The sequence below is a fragment of the Electrona antarctica genome (assembly GCF_951216825.1).
Source record: "Electrona antarctica genome assembly, chromosome: 21".
Lineage (NCBI taxonomy): Eukaryota > Metazoa > Chordata > Actinopteri > Myctophiformes > Myctophidae > Electrona > Electrona antarctica.
In genome coordinates, this window is record NC_136802.1 from 15,400,184 (window position 1) to 15,424,302 (window position 24,119).

The 24,119-nt window shown below is 41.7% G+C and overlaps 1 protein-coding gene across 3 annotated transcripts in view; it reads right to left on the minus strand.

Moving 5' to 3' along the window:
- The window catches only part of LOC306914457 (neural cell adhesion molecule 2-like), a 454,732-nt gene that overhangs the window by 35,112 nt on the left and 395,501 nt on the right, over positions 1 to 24,119 (minus strand). For all 3 annotated transcript variants that reach the window (XM_079491483.1, XM_079491484.1, XM_079491485.1), the window contains 4 exons: positions 11,765 to 11,915; positions 10,170 to 10,357; positions 9,682 to 9,778; positions 7,154 to 7,330 (listed from right to left, as the gene is read on the minus strand). In XM_079491483.1, coding sequence (XP_079347609.1) covers positions 7,154 to 7,330; positions 9,682 to 9,778; positions 10,170 to 10,357; positions 11,765 to 11,915 — 613 coding nt within the window. The remainder of the gene's footprint in view (positions 1 to 7,153; positions 7,331 to 9,681; positions 9,779 to 10,169; positions 10,358 to 11,764; positions 11,916 to 24,119) is intronic.

A 24,119-nucleotide genomic window follows, 5' to 3' on the forward strand; every position in this document is an offset into this window, starting at 1 on the left:
CAAAATTGTCAATATATTTAGTCATAGCTTGTCGACAGACATTCTTCGTTGAGGAAATCGACACTGCACGGGCGCTGCAGTAATAGCAGTGTACACACTGCCCCTAATAGTTAGAATAGGCATCAAGGAAATGGGAGACCAACAACTCAACAGAACAATAGAAATATGCCTTCATAGCTCAGCGTTTATGTCTGCCCACACTTCTGTCCTCATTGTCATTCTCATAAACCGTCCTAAATCTCTGGTTTAGGCCATTTTGGTTAACTCATGCATCACCGGCGCCATCTAGAGTCCTATTCTATTACGTCATAGAAGACGCCTGCCTCTCGGACAGACGAAAACAGTAATGGCGGAGGTGGTTGCGTGGCTCAGACTATCAACTACATAAGAAGCATGAATATTTTAGAAGCGCGGTCAAGGGGAATTGCATTTTGGACTGAGGTCGATAAAAAAAAGGCTTCAAATTCCTAACATTTTTCTGAAAAACCCATGTTTCTATGTCAGTGGTGCTCAACCTTTTTCATGTCAAGGACCCCCAGAATTATCTCTATTGGGCCACGGACCCCCACCTCAAAATATGTTGTTCCAGGGACCCCCCAGAAGCCAATATTTTAGTTAAAAATGTTCGCTCTGAAATATATATTCAAAGATTTACGCCACATTTTCACGACTTTTCAAAAATACGCGATTTGAAATGGAATACTCATAAAAAGGACTAGAAATGCTCCAGCCTCCACCTTTGTGTTTTTCAATGCATTGTGGCTGAAGGGAAGGCCAGTCGAACAGAGCTGCCGATCGACCGAGAGTTTAATATGCGGTATAAAGCCAACATTATAGGTTTATCAATAAATAAATAGAACGCTAAATAACACGTTAAAAACGTATTTGGCGAGGAGGGAGAGATCCTAGACCAGCGCTCCTGGACTGGTATACCAGAACGCTAGTACGAGTCCTGGGCACTCATTGTTGAATTTACTGGTATCTTTTAAATCAATAGAATAAAAATGAGCCGCAAACTGTCTACACTCAACACAATAAGGACAACTTTATTTAAGCAACGTTTCGGTCAATAGACCATTTTCAGGCAACTCAATGGGTACTTAGAAAAGCTTTATACATCTGAGATATTATTATTATTAAAACTCATTCACCGCCACCAGGGGGCGCCAAAAGTCCCAGACCGCCACCATATATCTTTTATTTTATTTTATTTTATATATTTTTATTTTTTTCAAAAAAAAAAGTATTTTTTTTTCTTTTTTACCATGTTATAAAACACGAAAAACACGTCATTGGCGCTCCAGGACATCATGAAAAAGAAGTTAAATAAGTCCTTGGCGACCATTGAGTTTTAATAGACATTCCAGTTTGAAAAATGCGTCTCAAATGTGAAATGCCACACATTTTGTCAACAAAAAAGATTACACAAAGGCAACGTTGTCGAGGTAGTGATGTAAAGTTCACACCGTAGAATGAAACGGTTAGCCTGAAAGTGATGATACAAAATGATAACGCTTTGAAGAGATTGCCGTGTTAAATCTGCAGTTGCCAAAAATCTATTTACATGGCATTTGAAATTCTCATGTGAGGCTACAGTAATTACATTTTGAATTTAGAGTCAGCAAATGAATTAGAGTGAATGTCAACTGTTTTGTCTGTCTGCCTAAATTAAACGAGGTAATGGCAAGAGGTGGCTTTCCATTTTGTAGCTCTAAGCTTTGTATACAAATTGAACAATTTCCAGGCAGAGTTGTTTTCTCGTCTGGGATAATATATGGGGCATTTTTAGTACAATTTTGAGTGCACCCCTCTCATTCATCTAGTTTACTCTGCAAATTAATGCTTATATTCAGGGTGATGCCCTGTGGCGTCAGTGAATTAAATCATAACCCGTGTTCTGCTTATTTGTGTCAGTTTGGTTTCATTGTAGCATCATGGCACCGCTGACCTTTGGGGTATAAAAGGAAAAAAGATTATTTTGGAACGTGCCTGTAGTTCCAAAACAAGAGGCAGAGGTGAAATTGAGTTCCCTCTACAACAGGGACTGTTACATATTCCAATATTGGGAGACATCTGGGAGACATCTCACTCAGACCATGGACACTAAAGGTGGCCTTACACTAGCCGATAATTGGGCATTTTTGACGCTCGGGGGGTACCCGACCGCTCAAAGCGCGATCGGGATCGGCCCGATCAACATCAAGAATGTTTGATATTTGCTCTGCCCCGCTCCGATTATCCTGTAGTGTGTGGTGCTATCAGATTTCAGATTGAAAAAAATCGGCTAGTGTAAGGCCACCTTAACCCAAAGACAGAGTGGCTGCGTTATTATGTTCACACACAAAAAATGCATGAACTCCACTTTTCTCAATGTTTCAGCCAAGTGGTTACCATTATCATATAATAAATGTGATATCATGGATCCCTTTCAACCCCTTAAGACCTGTGGCCGGGTTTAACCTATAAAGTGGTTCTCTTTTTAAGGACCCACATAATGATATGTATTTGGCCGCCAACCCCCAATCTCAAACTATTTTATTTATTTATTTCACTTTTAGTGCACCGTCATTTTTCAAAATAAAGGCGCTAGAGTGCCCCCAGCAGATGAGGCAGATTTTACTCTGAAAAGTGCCGCCTTCCATTTGCCCCAAAACCGGGAGGTACAGTATAATGTTCCATTACTACCTCGCGCTAATAAGTCTGATCTCTCTATAGAAGTGTTAATATTCCAAACGAGATGTTTGGTTAAGTCATAAATTAGGACAGAACATCGGTGTTCTGATCAAAAGAGATCAGAGAGCGCCGTAGATTCAGAGATAAATACGTTTTGTCGGCCCGTAAACAAGGAAGTGAATGGCGCAAAACATGCCCGGGAGCTCTGAGAAGTTAAAAAAAATATGATTTTAGCGATCCCGTTTTATATCGATAAAAAATACCTAAAGACTAGGGCTGTCATAATTCGCCTAATACACGATTCAATTCAACTTTCGATTTTAAGGTCACGATTCAATTCGATATTCGATAAGATTCAATCGATATTTTTTAAAACCTCCTATTTTTGTGTGTGTGTGACTGTGTGTGTGACTGTGACTGTGTGTGTGTGTGTGTGTGTGTGTGTGTGTGTGTGTGTGTGTGGGTCTGTCCTGTGATCCTGTCAGTGTGGTCTCCCTCCGCCCCCATTTCCCCCCCGGTGGAAGCACGCATGCATGGGATGGAGTCGGACAGGAACGTCCGTGGCTCGGACGTGCGCATGCAATGAAATATCGCGAGTCAGCAAGGCCGGATTTACCCTCCCAAGGGGCCCTTGGGAGGGTAAATCCGGCCCTGCCGACTCGCGGCCTAGACAAAATTTCAGGGCCCCCTGGGATACGCGGTAATTGGGGTATTTTGTTTTCATTTCGCTGTAATTTTGGGATACCCAGGCCCCCCAAAAGAGAGAGTGAGGCAGGCAGACAGACAGACAGACTAGTCGCTGAATGAATTCAGCCACTAGTAGCCATAGTGCACAAATGCAGTTTTACAGTAAAATATTTCACAATGTGCTCTATAAAATCACAGTAAGAGAGATGAGCAATAAAGAAAGAGTAAAGCCACTAATAGTGCACTAATGCAGTTGCCAGCTTTACAGCAAAATATTGGGGGTATTTTGTTTTAATTTTGTAATTTTGGGGTACGCAGCCCCCCAAAGAGAGAGAGAGAGAGAGAGAGAGAGAGAGAGAGAGAGAGAGAGAGAGAGACAGAGACAGACACAGACAGACACTATAGTCACACATGCACAGCGACATTGGCAGGCTTTAGGCTGCTACCCCACAACACAGCGTCACTGTCTGTCTGCAGTGCAGACAGCAGAACAGAAGCTCTCAATGTTTTAACCATAATACTAAATATACAATAACTAAACATACACCTCACTTGAATTGGATTGCAATACTTTACAATTTCAAATCATTACAAAAATGACCTGCGAGTCGGCTTGTGATTTCGATACACTGTGTCAAACGACAATTTCGATTCGATTTCGATACGTATCGAGAATCGTGACAGCCTTACTAAAGACGTCTCCAAACATCTTGGACCTCCTACAGGTGTAATTACAGGTGTAATTGTGTGGACTTCCTGGGCACTAAAGTAGTTAAGAATGTTTGATTTAAAATAATACTTATATTCAAAGATATCCCGATGGAGGTGCCTATATAAAGTGACTGAATAACCATTAATAAAGCATGCAGAGAAAAGTGCATGCAGGGATTATTTGGGCATGCTATTTATCTGGGGGGATTTACTCCAACCAGAACAAACATTTTTGAGAGTGTGCACACTCTCCGAATGTTGACCCTTCCCTTGCATGTGTCATATTTGATAACAACATCAAACAAAGGCTGTGTTGTCTTGGCAACCTCTTTTTAATCCAGCAAATAACTGCTGCCATGGGGATAGCAGATATACTGTAAAAGCTTCACAGCTTGTAGATCTGCTACTTTTGAAAAAAAATCGTGGCAATTTCTGTGCAAATCTTTGAATATAATAGCTTCTATAATTTCTTAAAGCAAACACCTTTAACTTAAATCTTTGCTTGGGTGGGGGGAGGGCTGGAACAAAGTATTAGCAACCAAAGCTGCTTTACAAGCTTAATGGGTTAGAATCCTTCTCTTTTTTCTCGCTTTCCACAATTCCACGGATTTGAGTTATTTTTTTTACACTTTCCAGTTTCCACCTCGGCTCTATCCCATCCCGCTGCTTAGCATTCATTCCGCCGCGTCGCTCATTGCTTCTCACGGTCTCCAAAATGATGGATATCAGTGATAAGACCATATGGTTTGGTTTGTCGGTTTTCCCGGCCTTCCGTCTTCTTGACTTCCACTCCTTCAAAGGAATCCTTCACAGCCGCACGTGCGCTTGCTGTGCACTGCCGTCTCCGCCGTACGTGCACTGAGGAGGCCCCAGAAATCAATTTGCCATCACGAGGAGGAGGACGGGTGTGCTCTTTCAGCTTCCAATGTATTCTAGGGCCGATCTCTCATCAGGCGGTAAGAGTAGTGATGTTATAACACAGCACAAGCTGTGTGTGTGCGTGAGAGAGAGAGAGAGAGAGAGAGAGAGAGAGAGAGAGAGAGAGAGAGAGAGAGAGAGTCGGGGGGGGCGGGATGGGGGTGCGGCAGGGTGGAAAAAGTACTCACATGTTTTACTTAAGTAAAAGTATCAATACTGCCATGCAGAAATACTCTGTATGGCAAGTAATTGTCCGGAATTCAAAATTAACTTGAGTAAAAGTGTAGAAGTAGTCTGCATCAAAATATCAACATTACCAAAAGTAAAAGTACTCATTGCACAGAATATTCCATTCCACCAGTTCAAAATGTATAAAAAGATATTTAGAAAATAGCCGATCTACAGGCTTGTGAGCTTGTATATCTGCTATTTTCAAATAGGCAATATATATGTAGTGGTTAGTGTGTTTTGTAATACTAATCAGCATTTACAAAACTAGTAACTAAAGTTTTCAAATACTAGTGGGGTGAAAGTACAATATTTGCCTCTGAGATGTAGTGGAGTATAAGTAAAAGTAGGCTATTGGAAATAGGAAATACTCAAGTAAAGTACACATACAGTACCTCAAAATTGTACTTAACCCATTTTGGGCGGGAACCCCTTTTGGTGTTTTAAACATTATGTTATAATTTAGCTATTGAAAAATAGCAGATCTACAAGCTCATAGCGCGCCACCGAGTGGCGCGCTACGAGCTTGTAGGTCTGCTATTTTTGAAAAATCGTTAAAATGTGCCTCAAATCTTTCAGAAAATTGTCATGATTTAGAAAACTTTTTTTTTTAATTTCGACGTCAGGCCTGAATGGGTTAAGTACAGTGCTTCAGTAATTGTACCTTTACACCACTGGTGGTGCGGCGGGGTGAAAAGTGTGTCGGAGGCAAAAAAGGCTAGCGGAGAGAGAGAGAGAGGATGACACGAGAGATGAGAGCCATTAACCTCTTCTCTCACGCTCCACCGATACGAGAGAGCCGCGGCTTAGACGTGGGGAGGGCAGCAATAGGTCAGAACTTCATAACCTGACGTGGTTGAGCTTAACCTGGCCGTTGTGTTCCGTGCCAACAAACAACACGCCGGCGCATTGACAGCATGATAAGCGAAGAGGGTGAGAGCCTGGCCGCCACCGGCAGAGACACGTCCACTTCACTTACCTGCGAAATGGCTCTCAGCGAGCTTGTAAAGAAGCTTTAGTTGCTTTTCTCACTGCTACTAATGTGTGATTGTACTGATAGCAATTATTATTGGGACCACAGGTCGCATTTACTCTGAAACGTGCATTTCCCGTCAGTCCGTACGTCCGTTCGTCACCCCACGCCTCCATATATGGTCACGCATCGTGACATCACATCTAGTCACCCACGCCTCCATATACAGTTGGGTGCCACCGATATTGTCCCTTATCATTTGACCCATTTAGGCCTGACCTCAAAATTTTAAAAAATCCTCCAGTTTTCTGAAATAAATATTTTCACGATTTTTCATGAATTTTTAATAATTTAGCTATTTTCAATAGCTAAATTATAACATGTTTAAAACACCAAAAGGGGTTCCCGCCCAAAATGGGTTAACTGTCCTTTTGCGCAGATCACCCAAACCTCAGCAAAAAGAAAAGGACAATATCGATGGCCTCCAACTGTAGGTCATGCCACATCACCAGGGATCCCCATATATGGGCATATATGTAGTCGTGACGTAGGCGACATCGTCAGGGGCCCTTTCTCATATATGGTAATGTCACAATATGGCCATATCATTTTCCGTTGGTTTGTTGGTTCGTTCATCACCTAGAGCCGGCCAGCAACTCTACATCTGACCTCAAACCTCAAACCCTTAGATCTCCATGTATGGAGCTGACATTCCATATGTTGATCCTCCATATATGGCCAGTACAGAATTCATTCCATATGTTGATCTGATCCCCCATGCCAAAGCGCCAGCGCTCGCCCAGCAGTCTGCCGTCACCCAGGTGGATGCGTGCACGTCCTCAGGGCGTCTTACTGGTAGGTAATAGCTAATTCCATCACCCATGTTGATAAAGATGGTGTGCGTGCGTGCGTGCGTGCGTGCGTGCGTGCATGCGTGCGTGCATGCGTGCGTGCGTCACTCACTCTGAACGCCGTGTGACTGCACGTCCCTCCAGTCGTGGGCTCCTCCCCCCTCCTTGCACTGGACCAGGTAGTGACCGATGGGCACGCCACCGTGCGAGTCTGGCTTCATGAAGGTGACGGTGGCCAGGCGCTGGGAGACGGCCGACAGACGCACGCCATACGGGTTGGACGGCACGTCTGGAAAACACAGGGGTTTCAACAGCTTATTAGCCCCTGCCCGGCAGAGGACATCATTTTGACGGGAAAGATATATATTGAAATTGTATTTCTTTAGAGGATAGGTCCTCGGGCACAACACAATGAATACAGTACATACAGGTAGACAAAAGATAACCCCTATCCACTATCAACAGATTTAGAAAAGGCTTTAGGGGTGAGATTCATGGAGTGGGTGTTGTGAAACCTTTGCCAGTCCATTATATCAAATTGAACTTTTGTTTTTAAGTGAAAAAGTAGCTAAAACGTAGCTTGAAGGCTGTGGTTAGGGTTAGGGTTTAGGGCAGGCACTTAGTAATAGGGTCAGACAATGGCTGATAACAGTGTCAGTATAGGTAGACAATGTAAATACTGGCTCCATTGCATAGTCATGATAAGGGCTGATAACGGTTAAATAACAGTGTTTTCTGTACCTGAAAAAAATAATATGGTCTCAGTCTTGACTCGGACTCCCCGTCCCCCCCGTCCCCCCGTCCCCGTCCCCGTCCCCCCCGTCCCGTCGTCCCCGTCGGACTTGGTCTTGATTTGAACTCACTTTATGTGGACTCGACTACAACACAAACATCTTATTCACTTAATTCAAAGTCTCATACACTGGGAAATTCCATGGGTGCCATTGTTGCTACATGTTTTGCTTGATCTCCTTGGCAACACAGTATCCTTGATATCTGCCCTGATATAGAGGCTATCTGACAGTATATCTGCTGGAGAGAAATGTCTAGAGAAGCCATTACTGAGGGCGGTTGACATGATACTGCCTAGAATGATTAGCTTTGAAGACTGGGTGTGCGTGTGAGGAACTGTCACTGAGGCCAAAGGCCTCAGTAACTAAATACTTAAAGCAGAATCGTATGTAACTTTTCTTTGTCAAAGAAAAGTTCATCCAAAGATTTCTGCCTGACGGCGGCAAAATGCTGTGTGCGTGCATGCGTGCGCGCGTGTGCATCCAAGCTTCCTAAACATCACGTATTAGGTCAGCCTTTTTACTCGATACTTGCCTTGCTCAGCCGTGGCAATTCAATCTCCACTAAAATAAAATTGAACTGTATGCTGCTGTGTATTCCAGCCGTGCTACGTACTGTAAATTAGAACGTACTTCAGTGAATAGTGTGGGGGGCCATAGTATGGTAAATCAGACGGCACTATTTGAGATTAGGCCCCGGCTGAAAGACTATAGGGGGACTTTATCGCCGCGTGAATTGCAAATGAGGCTATTAGCGATAGTGGAGCTGAGCTCCAGGGTTAGAGGACAGCCAGTGGGGTTTACTGAAATGGCTGGTATGCAGTCGTGGAGTCTGCAATGTTATTATCTAAAGGACAACTTTAGTTTTTTTTCAACCAAGGTTCATGTTTTAGGTTGTTATTAGAGAAAGTAAAAGGTGAGTGTTATTACATTTTTTTTTCATCTGCTGCTTTCTTTTGTTTTAGCCTTTTTTAGCTATTTTTATTACAGGGGGGAGGGGGCATTCGAACATGGGGCTAAATATGTAATTTTTTACACAATTTTATAGCAATTTATTTTTTACTATAGTCCTACTAGACTCCAGGAAATTACATCTGGCCACAAAAGATCACAGGATCTACTGAATGGGAAGGGGGTGACAAACTGACAAGTTGAGCCATACAACACAGTATGGCATCCCCCTATAGACGAATTCAGAAACGGGTCTCATGGTCGCAGCTTACGTATTTCCTGTAGGCGGACTCGACGTAGCTGCTGGGTTTAAACCCGCACCAGGCGCACCTCTTCTACAACAGTGAACTGTAGAGTGACTGATGTTAGTCTGCCTCAAACGTTACTCTTTTACCTGCTTTTTACTAACACTAACATTACAAAGATGCCCAGAACATTGAGATGAACCTGTGTAGTTTATGGCTGCTTCAACAGTAGTGGCAACATTCCAAAAATAAATAAAACGGAATGTCAAAATATCCACCGCGGTGGCTGAGACCAGAGCCATTGAGTAATGGTTGTTGAGACGAAGCAGTGAAAGGTCCTGAAAGATACAGAACGCCAGTCTTCCCCAATACCCAATATTTCTGTTTTATGAACACAAGTACTGTACTTTATACCTCATACTTTAAATGCTTAGTATGAGGTATAAAGTACAGCAGCCTTGTGTTCATAAAACAGAAAGATTACTTTTGTACTTTTACTCAAGTGCATTTTGAATTCCAGACTTTTACTTGTAACAGAGTAGTTCTGCATTGCAGTATTGATTTGACTTTTACTTAAAAAACAAAAATGTTAGTACTTTTTCAACCAGTGTAGTCGAGTAATATTAGAATACTTGAGGTGACCACCAATTTACCTGCTTGTGCCAGGATGAACTCCTGGTGGCGCATTCCAATGTTGTTTCGGGCGGTGCAGTTGTAGCGTCCAAAATCTCTGTCCGACATCGGCGTCACCTTAGAACAAAATAACAAGCCTAATGACCTGTCTGTTTGATGCATGTTCAACCTCCAATCCCTATGCCTATTAAGCTCTGCGACACTGTGAGCTTGTACATCTGCTATTAACGGCACACAGCCGAATACAAATCAGGCCTTTCAGTGACATCATAGCAGGCCAAAATACATTTTAGTCGACTACATCAACTGTAGATTTAGTCTACTAAAATCTCATGGCATTTAGTCAACTAAAACTAGACTAAAACATTTCAGATGACTAACATATGACTATAAAACTAAATGTAGTTAATGTCAGCTTGTAGATCGCCTATTTTCAGTAGTGAAAAATCAGTCATTAAAACTAAAATCAAAATGTGCTGTCAAGAACAACAACACTGATATCACCGACCTCTAGCAGGGACCTGCCCCCGGCGTTGTGCACGTGCATGTTGGCCGTGCCCTCGGCGGAGATGGTGAAGCGTTCCCTCCTCCACAGCATGGTGGCCGGAGGGTTGGACATGACCTCACAGCTGATGTTCACCGGGTTCCCTTCCCACGAGTAATGGATCGTGTGGTTGGTCAGGAACTTGGGCATGTCTAGACACAGGCAGAGGCAGAGGCAGAGGCAGAGAGAGAGAGAGAGAGAGAGAGAGAGAGAGAGAGAGAGAGAGAGAGAGAGAGAGAGAGAGAGAGAGATAATAGTTTAGCCTGATTGATATTCTGTCATAGACCGGTATGGTACTCAAAACATTGCCCATCTACAGTATGAGCTCACGGCGTGGTGAGCTTATTGACCTGCTACTTTTGGCATGCCACACTGTCGTATGATGGAGCATGAATTACCGTATATTTATTTGTGTGTGAACACAAGATCCTATTTGTATTATCAAAGAGTAACATGTGTTTCCCACTGATGAAATTCATGGTAGCCAATAAATGCTCAAAGGTAGAGCTTTTTGAGATTATCAAAGAGAATAACAAAACTGTAATAAAAGAAAGAAAAACAAGCAAATTCCTCTAAAAGAATAATGTCTCATTAATTCATCTCATGTTTCTCGCTCCTAATTGAAGATGCTTCAAACTGGGGCAAAGTTCACCCCTACTATTATCTCCAACCAGAATAAAAAAATAAGGATGGTCAACACAGAAGCTAATTTGGCTCCACAGGCAGGAAAAGGACGGGCGAGTAATGGATGAGGTGAGTGAAGGTAGTAGCGTGGATTCTCTGTGGCTCGTTGGGCTGGCCCAGCTCAGACAGAGTGGCATTACTGTTGTTTAATGCAGCTGGCTCCCAGGATTCTATTAAAGAGATTGATGGCAAGCCCTCTTGTCACAGACCAGGATGTGCAGCCTCTTCCCACGCAACCCCTCACACAGTCAGCAGTGGCTTAGTAAATGACTTCATTACTCGGGAGGAAAACGTCTGGCTTGGCCCCAGCTTGTTCATTTTGCCAACTTTAAAACCATGACGAGAAATGTTTGTCGACTACCCTTTTTTCCACCCGCTTCTAATGTTATCAACCGATAATCACCAGCAGGTTACTTAGCCAGTCCGCTCCAGGCCAGCCTGCTGGCTCCATTTCATTAGAGTGATAAGTAGTAAGCTAAACCTACTGGTGATTATCGGTCGATTTTCATTTCGAAAACTAAATAAAAACTGATAGTAAAACGGAGATTAAATATATTGGCACCAAATAAAAAGTAGAGTAAAATGTTACTGTTAGAACTAAAAGACAATTAATGTTATGTTTCGTTGCTCTCTTTGCTACGCCAAAATACACTTTAGTTGACTAAATCAACTGTAGATTTAGTCGACCAAAAACTAGACAAAAACTAAAACTTTTCAGATGACTCAAAGTAAATTACATTTTATTCAACAGACGACGACTAAAACTAAATAGAAATTTCCCATCACACTCCTGCCAATTGTATGTCTGAGTTAAAATTAGTTAAAATGTAATGTAATTTTTAATATATTGTTTCTTCCACCACTGATATACTCACACTCGATGTCCAGGGACATGCTCTTCTGATGGCCTCCGATCCTGCTGAAGGCCTCACAGTTATAGTGGCCCAGGTCAGACAGCCGCACGTCGCTGATGGTCAGCGTCGACTTGCCGTGGCGTCCACGGACCTCAAAACGCCCATCTTGGCTCTAAACGCACGCACAAACGCACGCACACACGCACACACACACACACCACACACACACACACACACAGTGCAGTAGATTGGATACTGTTAGGCAGATCTTATGTATAGTTCAAGGACACATGTATGCATGGTGACTGACATTGCTTGACATGACATTGGCAGTAGAAATCATGGAGTGCAGGATGTTCGGCCTCAAGCTCAATAAATGCCAAGAAAGCAAGACAGTATACTGACAGTTAACAAAGAGGACAAAACCATTGGCACTGTGTATTCGAGGCAGCTAGTCAAGGATTTAAAATATCTCGGGCCTGGACTGCTTCAACGGAACAAGTTTCAAGTTTTCAAATTATTTTGAAAATAGCAGTTCTACAAGCTCACAATGTGACACGTCGCAACACAATACCTCAACATTGTACTTAAGTATGGTTCTTGAGTAAATGTACTTAGTTACTTCCCACCACTGTTGACGTCTGTGGCCTGCAACGTGAGTCAGCCATCGGCGTCATGCGCTGTGGATTTTGTCCAAGGTTATTACTTCTCCATGAAGACAGATGGTATCAATTTGGGCTAACGGGTCAATTATAAGGGGAATAGAGCAATCACTCCTCTAATCAATGGTCTGAAATGAGGAAATGCTGGATTCTTCCTCATGGTGGGCATGATGCTTCAAGTCAACAATGTATTTCTCACTGCCCAGAGAAATCATTTAACCATGCACGGAAAGGTGCCTTGCCCATTTATTTGTATTAATTACTTTTTAGTGACCTTTTCCTGTTTTTGTTTTTTATTAAGGTTGACATTTTTACAATAAATAGAACAACAAATGAAACAGAAACAACAAATAAAATGAAAGTAAGACAATGCCATAATTATCGTCCTGGGAAGTGAAAAAAACGAAAAGGGAAAAAAAAGAAAAGCAGTAGCTCTATAACCACATCTCGAGTTCTGTTGGCAATTTAGCCTATACATTATATGGCTTCTCCACTTTGTTTTTGATCGTGATTGGATTGGGACAACCCTATTTTAAAACCTTAACCATGTGATTAAAATATTAAAGTGCTAGAACAGTGGTAAAAACTGATATGATATAGTACTTTATTGTCAGTTCACACTGAAATGTGTCTTGCGACACAGCAGCCAAGTATGCAGGACACATATACGTACACACATTTGACATAACACAAAGAACAAGACAATTTACATACATAAAGACATGAAGACAAGAGCAATATCCACCGCTTAGATTATCCTGTGGCTACTACGACTCCTGATTAAGCCTCAAGGTCGACTGGTGGACAAAGGACCTCTTTAGTCTGACCTTATTGTATGCTGGTACACCATATCTCCTTCCTGAAGGTAGCAACCTATATTCTCCATACAACACATGCTTAGTATTAGAGGTGATATTCCTTGCTAACCTTAGGATGCTGTTATCACACATGGATGTATAAAGTTTCTGAAGTTGTTGTCCAACAATCTTTGAACAAATGTTCAGTTGTTGCAGCATTTGTGACTTTAGGGCTGCAGACAAACATCCATACCAGGTGGTACTACAGCACCACCTGTTCTCTGTTCTCTTCTTAATTATTCCTTTTACAGTAGGCTAATCGATTCATATTTGCTTTAAATATATGCAACCCACAACTACCAATATTTACAAGCGCCTTTCTACAGAAAGAACAAGCCCAAAGTCTCAGACGTGGCAACACGGAATACAGTAGGCTACTCCTCACCCTAATTTAACTCCAAAGTTCGTTCCAGAAGTCTGTAGCACTGTAGACTGGAGTGCAAATTGAGAAAGTAACAACCTGCCTTAAACATGGCTGACTGTGGTCATCCATCATGACGCGGCGCACAGCCCTTACGTGTTTGTCTTTGCATATGTTTAGGTGTGTTGCTTCGCCGCTCCGCATTTCCATAATTGCATTTGCCGCGGGGAAGAGAAGCACTTAGTCTCATTTTCTGCCGCGATTCATCAACCGCGCTGTTTCGAGCCAACACACACACTCATTCATCACTTGCCGGTGACCTTTTTTTCCAAAGCAAAGAATGGCAGCCATCTTTGGAAGCTCTATTAATTTATTTATTTGTTTGTTTAGGTTTTTTTTTTTTACCAGCTTCCCAAAGAGCCATCAGCTCACTGCCAGTGGAGCGGGGATGGAAATACATTTTGGCTGTTGACTATAAGACACCAAGACAGAACCCTCTATAATTACTTTTCCCTGATAATGCGACTGAGGTTCATTCACTTTGTGATTCACAAGACTACTTTTCCTTTTTGCAGTTTGCCAAGTGCATAATGGATAATAATAACAATAATATAATAATGGACGCCGGAGGACAGACAAATAAACAGGAAAAGCCCTAAGCGTCCTTCCATGTCGATGGACATGGGGATTATGTGGATTATGCTCCGACCTTGACAGATTTAAAAACATTGGGGCCGGAACCAAAGTGTAATGCCAAATTGTTATTATTAGGTATCCAAGCAATTGCGTAAGTACCTTATTGTAGATTTCTTATTTTTAAGGGGCCGAGCACATAGGCACCCTTTGTTTATTTGTTATTTTTTTCTCATTAGGAGTCCAAGCACGCAATGTGTAGGCACGCTGTTGTATTTATTAGTTTTATTATTCTACAAAACTTGGCAGTATGGTAGAGGGTCATGAAAAACTACAGATAAATGAAACTCACAGCCATTGGCCAAAGGGTGGCGCTAGAGTTTCAATTGACATTTTTGAACCAGCATAGCTTTTGAACCGTTGGACCTATATAGCCATGAAACTTCATTACACATAACGTGTCTCCAGTCCTCACGAAGGACAACTTTGCCACTTTGACCGTCCTACAGTATGACCCCAAACTATTAGATCTTCTGCCATTTTGAATTAGATGAAAAACAGCTACATTCAAACTCCTCCTGCAACCTCCACAAAACCTTCTACACACTAGACATTTTGGACCAATATCTAAAATCCCAGTTGGACAAAGCAGCCTTCATGAGCGAATGAAAATATTCTTCTAACTCTAATGCATTTTATGAACCTTTGCGGTATGGTAGACCAATGGTTCTAAAACGTTTTAGCACGTAATCCAAAAGAGAAATGTGATGCCTCCCCCGGGACTGAAACAAGTGAAAAATGTGGCTATGTTGACTTCGCTTAAAATATACTTGTGGAATTTGTGGAATTTATCTTATCTTATATTTTATTCATGAAATTCTTCTGAAATATTCTTCTGAAATATTAATGTATGAACAATTGTGAATATGTAGGCCTTTATATTTTTTGAAAATCGTTATTTACTTACAGTATGGTATCCTTTATTTGCCTGTAGTTTATTCATCTTTATGTTTTGGCTCATGTTAATTGTTTGAACTTGAACACAGGAGCAGGGCAGAAGTAAATAGAAAGAACAGAAAAATAGATTTCAAAGCAAGCACCAGTTTCGCACCCTGCACCCACCCCGCAACATTATGATACGAGTAGGCAGCAATTAAAACTTTTGGAACATGACCCAGGCAAGCCCAGAGCACTCAGTTGTCTTTGTTTACATTTCTACCTCACAGCTCACCTTTTGAATGCTCCAAGTATGTATTTGCGACAAACAGCAGATGTCACAAATACAAACTTCGAGCATTCAATAAGTGAATTGCGAGCCCCCTACTTTGTTTTCAAGATTCTGTTCTTACAGTTTGGCTCAGTAGCACCAAGAAACGGAGGATATGCACGTTGCTAAGTGAAATATTTTGACAGGCACACCCTGGCACCCCGGTGTCATGACCACTTAAATGGCATGCGTCATCAGGCCCATCCACATGACGCAACAGTTCATTGCGAATAAGCTTTACATTGTTCTCTAACAGGTGTGGCGTGTGCCTTGTCAGAAGCAAGGCACACGCCAGTGTCAGTAGTTTTTGCCAACACCAACAACCCACTATAGCTTGTCTTGTTGGCTGTCTCTGCTGACAGTCTGCTGGCTCCCCAAGTGCAACGCTACAACCCCTCCCGATCTCTCAGATCAGCTAACACAGGGAAGCTGGCAGAACCTTCACTAAAACATCCGGGACAACGTTACGCTCCACACGTCCCACACTCTTCTTCCATCTGGCTCCCAAACTATGGAATGAACTCCCTGTTGCAATTAGAACTGCAGACTCTGCACTCCCAATCGTCTGCAGTAGTCTGAAGACTCACCATCTTAGCCCGTAGCACTTGCCCTAGCTTCGATGACATAGCCAGTGGAAATCAGACAAATCTGCCACAGGGAAAAAAATATACGCAGTGATATTAGTCTGGCCATGCCAGGCTATCGATGACATGTCAGTCAGTCAGTCAGTCAGTCAGTGTTTCCTGGTCTGTCTGTCTGTCAGCTTCCCTGTTTGTTGACGCTTAAGTTACTTTTGCATGTCTGTCTCAGTCAGTGTTTCCCTGTTTCCGTGACTGCTGGTTTGTCTCGTTGTCTGTCTTACTGCCAGCTATACTGTAGTCTGTGTGTTGGCTGTTTTCAGCATTTCAGTCCATATCTCCTTGTCTGTCTGGATGTACAGACAGACAAAGTTCAATATTTGGATCTGAGATGTAGTGGAGTAAGGCTGAGCTCACACCTTTAATGCAATTCTCGTGCTCGTTGGATCAATGCTGTGTAGTATCATGGCCGCCCAATGCATTTCCAATGGAGGTCACATGGTTTGACACAACATTGTGTTGTGTGAGGGGGAGGGGCGCATTCGACTGCGCCCCTCCCCAATGCATTGGGCGGCCATGACACAACACAGCATTGATCCAACGAGCACAGAGAATTGCATTAACCGTGTGAGTGCACCCTAAGGCTGAGCTCACACCTTTAATGCGCTTGTTGGATGAATGTTGTGTAGTGTCATGGCTGCCCCAATGCATTTCCAATGGAGGTCACATGGTTTGACACAACATTGTGTTGTATGAGGGGGAGGGGCGCAGTCGAAACACAGCTGAAAGCCATACAACAGACCATGTGACCTCCATTGGAAATGCATTGGGGGTGGCCATGACACTCACAACAAAAATCACTGCATTAACCGTGTGAGCTCAGCCTAAAAGTTCAATATTTGGATCTGAGATGTAGTGGAGTAGAAAACGTACTGGAAATTTGAAATACTCAAGTAAAGTACAAACACCTTGAAATTATACTTAGTGATTTTCTTTGGTTAAAATAAGTGTTAAAAAGCACTATATTGTGTACTCATTGCTATATACGGTAGTGTTCGTTGCAGTAACAGGAGTCTCCATGTCTCCATGTCTAAGGTTAGCAAGGAATATCACCTCTAATACTAAGCATGTGTTGTATGGAGAATATAGGTTGCTACCTTCAGGAAGGAGATATGGTGTACCAGCATACAATAAGGTCAGACTAAAGAGGTCCTTTGTCCACCAGTCGACCTTGAGGCTTAATCAGGAGTCGTGGTAGCCACAGGATAATCTAAGCGGTGGATATTGCTCTTGTCTTCATGTATTTATGTATGTAAATTGTCTTGTTCTTTGTGTTATGTCAAATGTGTGTACGTATACGTGTTCTGCATACTTGGCTGCTGTGTCGCAAGACAAATTTCAGTGTGAACTGACAATAAAGTACTATATCATATCATATCATATCTCCAGCTTTTTATTAAACAGAAAAATGCATTTTCAGAAACCGAAACTGTAATACCAATATTATCCAATCAGGATAGAGAACGCAGTCAGGCTACAGATTAAACAAGTGGAATTGTAAGTGATGACACAAATGAATGAGCAGACAAAATTGGAACTGGAACACTATAAAGAATTAAGATCATAAATAGCTACTCTCTCCTGATTGGCTGAAATGTTGTCACCTACCTGAAAATGTTTATTAAAGAGCTGGAGAGACAGGGAGAATATAGTGAATTAACCTTTTAACAAAAAAAACGTTTTGTTTTAACCAAAAAATATCACTTACACTAATAAGTACAGTACTGGGCGCCCGCTGGCCAAGTGGTCCAGGCGCATGCCACATAATATGTGCCTATATTATAGGCTCTGGCCTGACAGTGTGTCGCGTGTTCGAGTCCCGTTCATGACAACCTTTGCTGCATGTCTCTCCCCTTCTCTCTCTCCCTCTTTCCTGTCAATCTTCACTTGATACTATCAATAAAGGCAGAAAAGCCACAAAAAAAAGTAAAAAAGAAAAAAAAAGAAAGTACAGTACTTAAGTAAATGTACTTAGTTACTTTCCATCACTGCATACAGCCACCTGCATGTCCTCTCTCCCCTCATACATAAACCTCCTCTTTGGCCCTTCCTCTTCTCCTCTTACCTGGCAGCTACAGCTCCCTCTTCAGCATCGTTCAGACCTCCTTTTCACATGTCCCCCTTCATGCCTCTCTCATGCTTTATCCCTAAGGCCCGACTCACACCTTTCAATCTAGCATACAACATTGATGCATGCTAGATGTAAGCAACCATGTGACTTCCATTGGAAATGCATTGGGGTGGCCATGACACTTACAACTTGCTTACATCTTGCACTTATACAACAATGTTGCATGCAAGATGTAAGCAACCATGTGACTTCCATTGGAAATGCATTGGGGCGGCCATGACACTTACATCTTGCATGCAACATTGTTGTAAAGGTGTGAGTCAGGCCTAAACCTTCTAACCTGGGCTCATCCACACGAGTGAAATAAATACATCAGAGGGACGGGAGTGCTAACGGAGACATGGCTAACTGAATTAGCTTCAGGTTCCCTCCATTATGCATGCATATTCTATTTAATTTATTTCATGACTAAACGCCCACGTTTCCTATTCTGTCATAGTCATTTCTGTTGAAATGATTACATGAGTCTATGTTGAAGGTTTTCATGGTCTCTAACTGTATTAGGGCCTGTGTTACGGCACTGCACAGGCAGTAGTGTACTGACACATTTTATTTAATTGACTGAAAAGATCCTTGCTGGCCTTTGCCCTCTGATGATAACAAACCATGAGAATGCAGTGAAGGCGCATTCTTTTTACAGTTGATTTTGGAAAACTACTACACCAATCAGCGTCAGACTTAGGCCAAAGGAACGCAACCCCTGTACGTTTTACCTTTTGCCAACTCAGTTGACTTTGGAAAACAGCCAGAATGTTCAAGCATTTCATAAACCTATTTCTTAAACTAGCACAATATAAAAGGGTGCTATCCACGCATGCATGCACATGCGGGCATCACCACAATGGAGCTGCTTCGGACCTTGTGTGTCATTTGGGGCCTCGTGTATGCAGGTACTGTAACTCAACTCAACAATTAAACGGCAGAAGAAAAGGGTCCCCTGGGATAGGCAACCTTAGGCACGCGTGCCAACATTGGCACAGGGGAGAGTGATCACTGGCACACTGGTGTGAGAGAGAGGGTTTTTCTTTTAAAATTATAATTCTAAATATTCAAAAAGGGCTTTGGTTAGTTAAATTAGGTCCACTCACATCTAAATTACATCCTGCACACTGTTCTACGGACATTCATTCAAATTCCGACTGGGTAGAGTCTGAGAGATAGGTGGTGGAACATTTTTTGATTTGTATATTATGGACAATCAACATCAGTTGGAAATATTGTATTTTGATTTGGTGTAATAATTCAACTTGAAATGTTGATATGGCATACTGACTATCAAGAACATTAAAACATGACAATTCATGTCAAAAAGGTTGCCGACCCCTGAATAGGGCTTTGTCTAATTACAGTATTGGGGCCAGTTCTGAATGGCAGCCACCTGTATGCGCTCTTTTAGAGCTGCTTTGAAGGAGAGTAGGGATTTACACTCCTCTGCGACTGTAAAGGAGTAACTCATTATAGAGTGATTTACGGTATCAAAAGCCTTTTGAAGTATTTGCCCATGCACGTCCATCTCATGTTTGATGTGGTCGTTCAAATAGAGTCAGTGGAATGAGATGTTCTGAAGCCAGATTGGAAATGTGTTTCTTTTTGCAGCAAGCTACTTTTCAACCTTTTTAAAAAAAATATATATAATTGTTTTATAGCATAGCTTAGAATAAAAATCTTCACCTATTTCTGCCAAATCTATTTTCTCTGAATGTTCTATTTTCGACTATGTATAGAGCAGCGAAGTCTGACGTAATTTATGCACCTACCTGGGTCGCGTGTTTTTCCTGAATTCCAATAGACTTGTTTAACTGATTACATGCTGCCTGGAGTCTGGAGCCAGTGCCAACAAATGCACGTAAAAGGCAGCGAAGACGACCTGTGAATTGGTCCCATGAACCAGAAGTAGTAATCGTCCATTTTCGAGTCACTGCCGGGGCCCTAGTCTAGCGACAGAAATTTGCTAACCGGGAGGTCGTGATAATTTTATATTAACCTCGATTTTAAGATGAACCAATGTTCCGCGACCCAGGAGATGAACAAGTGACATCAGGACTAGTACCTGCCAGCTATTTCTGTCTGACAGTTCTGTCTGTACAGAACTTTTTGGTCCAAATAATGTGTAATGTATATTATCATCACTTTACTCAGATCAGTGTTAATTGACTTAGTTAAGTCAACTACGAAGTACTTTTTTCACTGATGAAAAGGGTGTTCAATAGCACTGATTTATTAAAATAAATACAAAAGTTGAAATGCGTAGATAGATTTGTGCCCGACAGAAACACAATGAATGTCTTCATTTTTCCCTTCATACAGCTGAAGCTCATTAAGGCCTTCATGACTGAGAGGTCATTTTGACCTATTTTCTGAGATTTTGAAATTGATTATCAGCCAAGGTTCCCCTTCCATGACCATCATCATCTCGGAATTTTCTAAATATGAATTTAGGCACATGCTATACTTCTGTCACATTTTACTTCAGTCATGCGAGTGTTAAGGCCTTCAGTGTTTCAGTTGAACGTCGTCATGTTTCCCTTCTTCATTCAGCTGAAGCTCAAGGTCTTCAGTGTTTCCACTGCAGCGACGATACAGACCCCATTTGCGCCTTCGCATCGCTACGAACCTGCGCCCAGGGTGAAGTCTGCATGACGTCCACGACGGAGTGTAATATCGCCTTTCATTCTCTAAACGATTTGCCTCACAATCACGATTTCTCCAGTGGTGGAAATAGTACTCAAATGTTTAACTTAAGTAAAAGTATCACAAATGCAACATAGAAATACTCTTTACAAGTAAAAGTCTAGAATTAGAGTACAAAAGTATTGGCATCAAAATGTACTTAAAGTACCAAAAGTACTCATTGTCTCTATTTTAAAATGGCTGAAATTTATATAGAGCTGAAGTAGAAGTAAAAGTACTGGAAATTGGAAATACTCAAGCAATTTACAAATACCTCAAAATTGTAGTTACGTATAGTATATTAGTTTAGTTCTTTTTCCACCACTGGATTAATAAAACTGTGCCTTTTGAGATCTTTATATTGTGTTTGTATTTTTTTTTTATGTTTCTAGCTCTGATCAGTCCGAAGCAGGTCAGTAGAAGGTGTGTGCCGATAGATAGGTGTGGAAACAACCCAGAGTTGAACAAAGAGTTCACTACACTCTACACAAACTTGGGGCTAGGAAACGTAGATATGATCGGACTGTGTTGCAACACGACTGGCTGCAACAAGGAGGTCATTGAAGGTATGTTGAATATTTACAGTGGTTCCCAAACTTTTCCATGTCAAGGACCCCCTACTTGAGACTAATTATCCCGTGGACCCCCATTTAAAAAGATATTTCAGGGACCCCCATAAGAGAAGGTTTTTTACGGCTCTAGCAGTGATTCTCAACCCGTTTAATTTCAAGGACCCCCAGTTTGACATGCATTAGTCCACGGACCCCCATTTAATGGCATTTATATCTCTGGGACCCCCAATTTAGATTGTAAAATCAATGTTAATTTAACTCTGAGTGTACAAACCAAGCGGAACCTAACGGGTCCGTTTGGTTCCATTTGTACACTCTCGACTAAATCTGTAGTTCATTTAGTCGACTAAAATCTTATGACATTTAGTCGACTAAAACAAGACTAACACTGAAACATTCCAGGTGACTAAAATATGACTAAAACTAAATGAAGTTTCATTCCAAAGACTATGACTAAAACAAAAAATGTGCTGCCAAAAACAACACTGTTCTACACTGCTTCATTTCAGTTCAGTTGGATCAACGGAACATGATTATCAACGGGCTAAAGTGCTTCACCTGTAACAGCACTGAGGACCTGATATGTAATCGGGTGTTCGACTGCACGGGACCGAGGTCACGATGTACTCATGGAACCGGTGAGTCCTAATAGGGAAAAAGTACTCACATATTTGAATTAAGTAAAAGTATTAACACTGCAATGTAGAAATACATTCACAATTTACTTGAGTAAAAGTACAAAAGTATTGGTATCAAAATGTATACTTAAAGTAGGCTACCGTAAGTACTCATCATGCAGAAGGTCCCATTTCAAAAGTTTTCAAATGTATAAAATGTAATAAAAACAAATCATTTGAAAATAGCAGCTAAAAGTCTTTCACCAATGTTAATTAGTGCTGCACGATTCTTGCTCAAATGTGAATCTCTATTTTCCTCACAATCACAATTCGATTAATAAAAGAATTGGACAGCCAACTAGTGCTGCATGACTTTTCTTCACAAAATGAGATTGCATAGGTGTCTGGATCTAGATCATTTTTCTTTTCTTTTTTTTTAATATGAACTGTTTTTTTTTTAATGAATTGTGCAGAACTACTGTTGATAGGTCATTTATAGAATGGCGGCCGTGCATCAGCAAATGGACAACGTGTAAAGTTTGATCATAAACAACAGCGCTAACATCAAACATTTCCTTTCTTTTTGTGATCTGCAGTGCAAGTGCCCCCGTTTGACGGAAAACTCCGACGGGCGGTTGGCTGCGTCTCTCCAAGCTGGTGCGACGCCATAAATCTCCAACTGACATTCTTTACTCCCCTGGCTACGTTGTCTAAATTCGTTGGCGGACCGACGTGCTGCAATACAAACTTCTGCAACCTCAACAACCGCATGGTTGCGAGTCACGGCTCTGCCAGCATATCTCACCTGACCATGTCTCGCCTGAGCCTCTTAACACTGGCGATTTGGCTCTGGACTTTTACACATGCCCAATAGTTCACAGTAGTATGTAACCTCAACATAACTAAAGCGTTCATGATCGCGGTTACAAAATGTATATTTTGGGTGAACTAAGTAGCATTCGCGGGACACGTTACATAGCCGATTTTACACTTCCGGTTCTTCCGTTTTTGAGTGAAACAGTGGCTGGAACGGATCCAGCCGTCCAGCCACTGATGGCGGCGATTGAGTTAATTTAACCAGGGTAGTCAGTTACATTGGATACAGGATAGGTGGGCATTGGGGACAGCTGAAAAGGGATGCACATCATAAAAGTGTTCCTCTGTGTTCTTTAGTCTGAAGAAGAGCCTTTGTGCTCGGAATGTCAGATCATTTTTGGTGCAATAAAAAGCATCCGTCTCATTAGAGCCCCCGATCAGTGTGCGAGCATTTCATTTTGTCCCAAAATGTTTAATACATATCAAATATTTAAAGTACCGATAATGTAAAGTATGCACGACGTGACCATGCACAGGTGAGGTTACATCGTTTTCAGAAGTCATTTTATCCTTCAACTTCTTGTTGATGTCCCAAAATGACTGGAAATACTAATTATTTGCAGCACATTGTAGAAACATAAGACCTTAATTGTAGAATTTTTAAGCATGCTCCAATCATGTACTGTATACTTTACTTAAAACATTTTCCAAAAATGTATATATATATAAAAAGGTAATTTAGCACAGAGGTGCCCACTCTTCCTTGGTGCCCACCTATCCTGTTGCCGTCACATTGAGATTCGAGGCCTCATATCTGCAAGTGAAACCAAGATGTGAATGATAATAAGTGATTCCAGGGAAACAGAATGTTTTTTTTCCTTCCTCTTAGCAGCTTAATCCATTCAGTTACCTGCATAGTTGATTGAAGTAATTGGGTCACATGAATCACAGGAGTATTCACAGATTCAAGGTTTTATTGTTTTAAAAAAAAAAATCATTGGAGATTAATTGTGATTATGACTATTAGGCCGTGAGCCAGGACCCCAAATCTGGGGTCATCGGTACCAATGGGCCGACTAAATCTCATAGTGATTTTTGGGAAGGTATACATCCCTAGTAGTGCTAGGAAATATGTGATAGCATGTTATCACT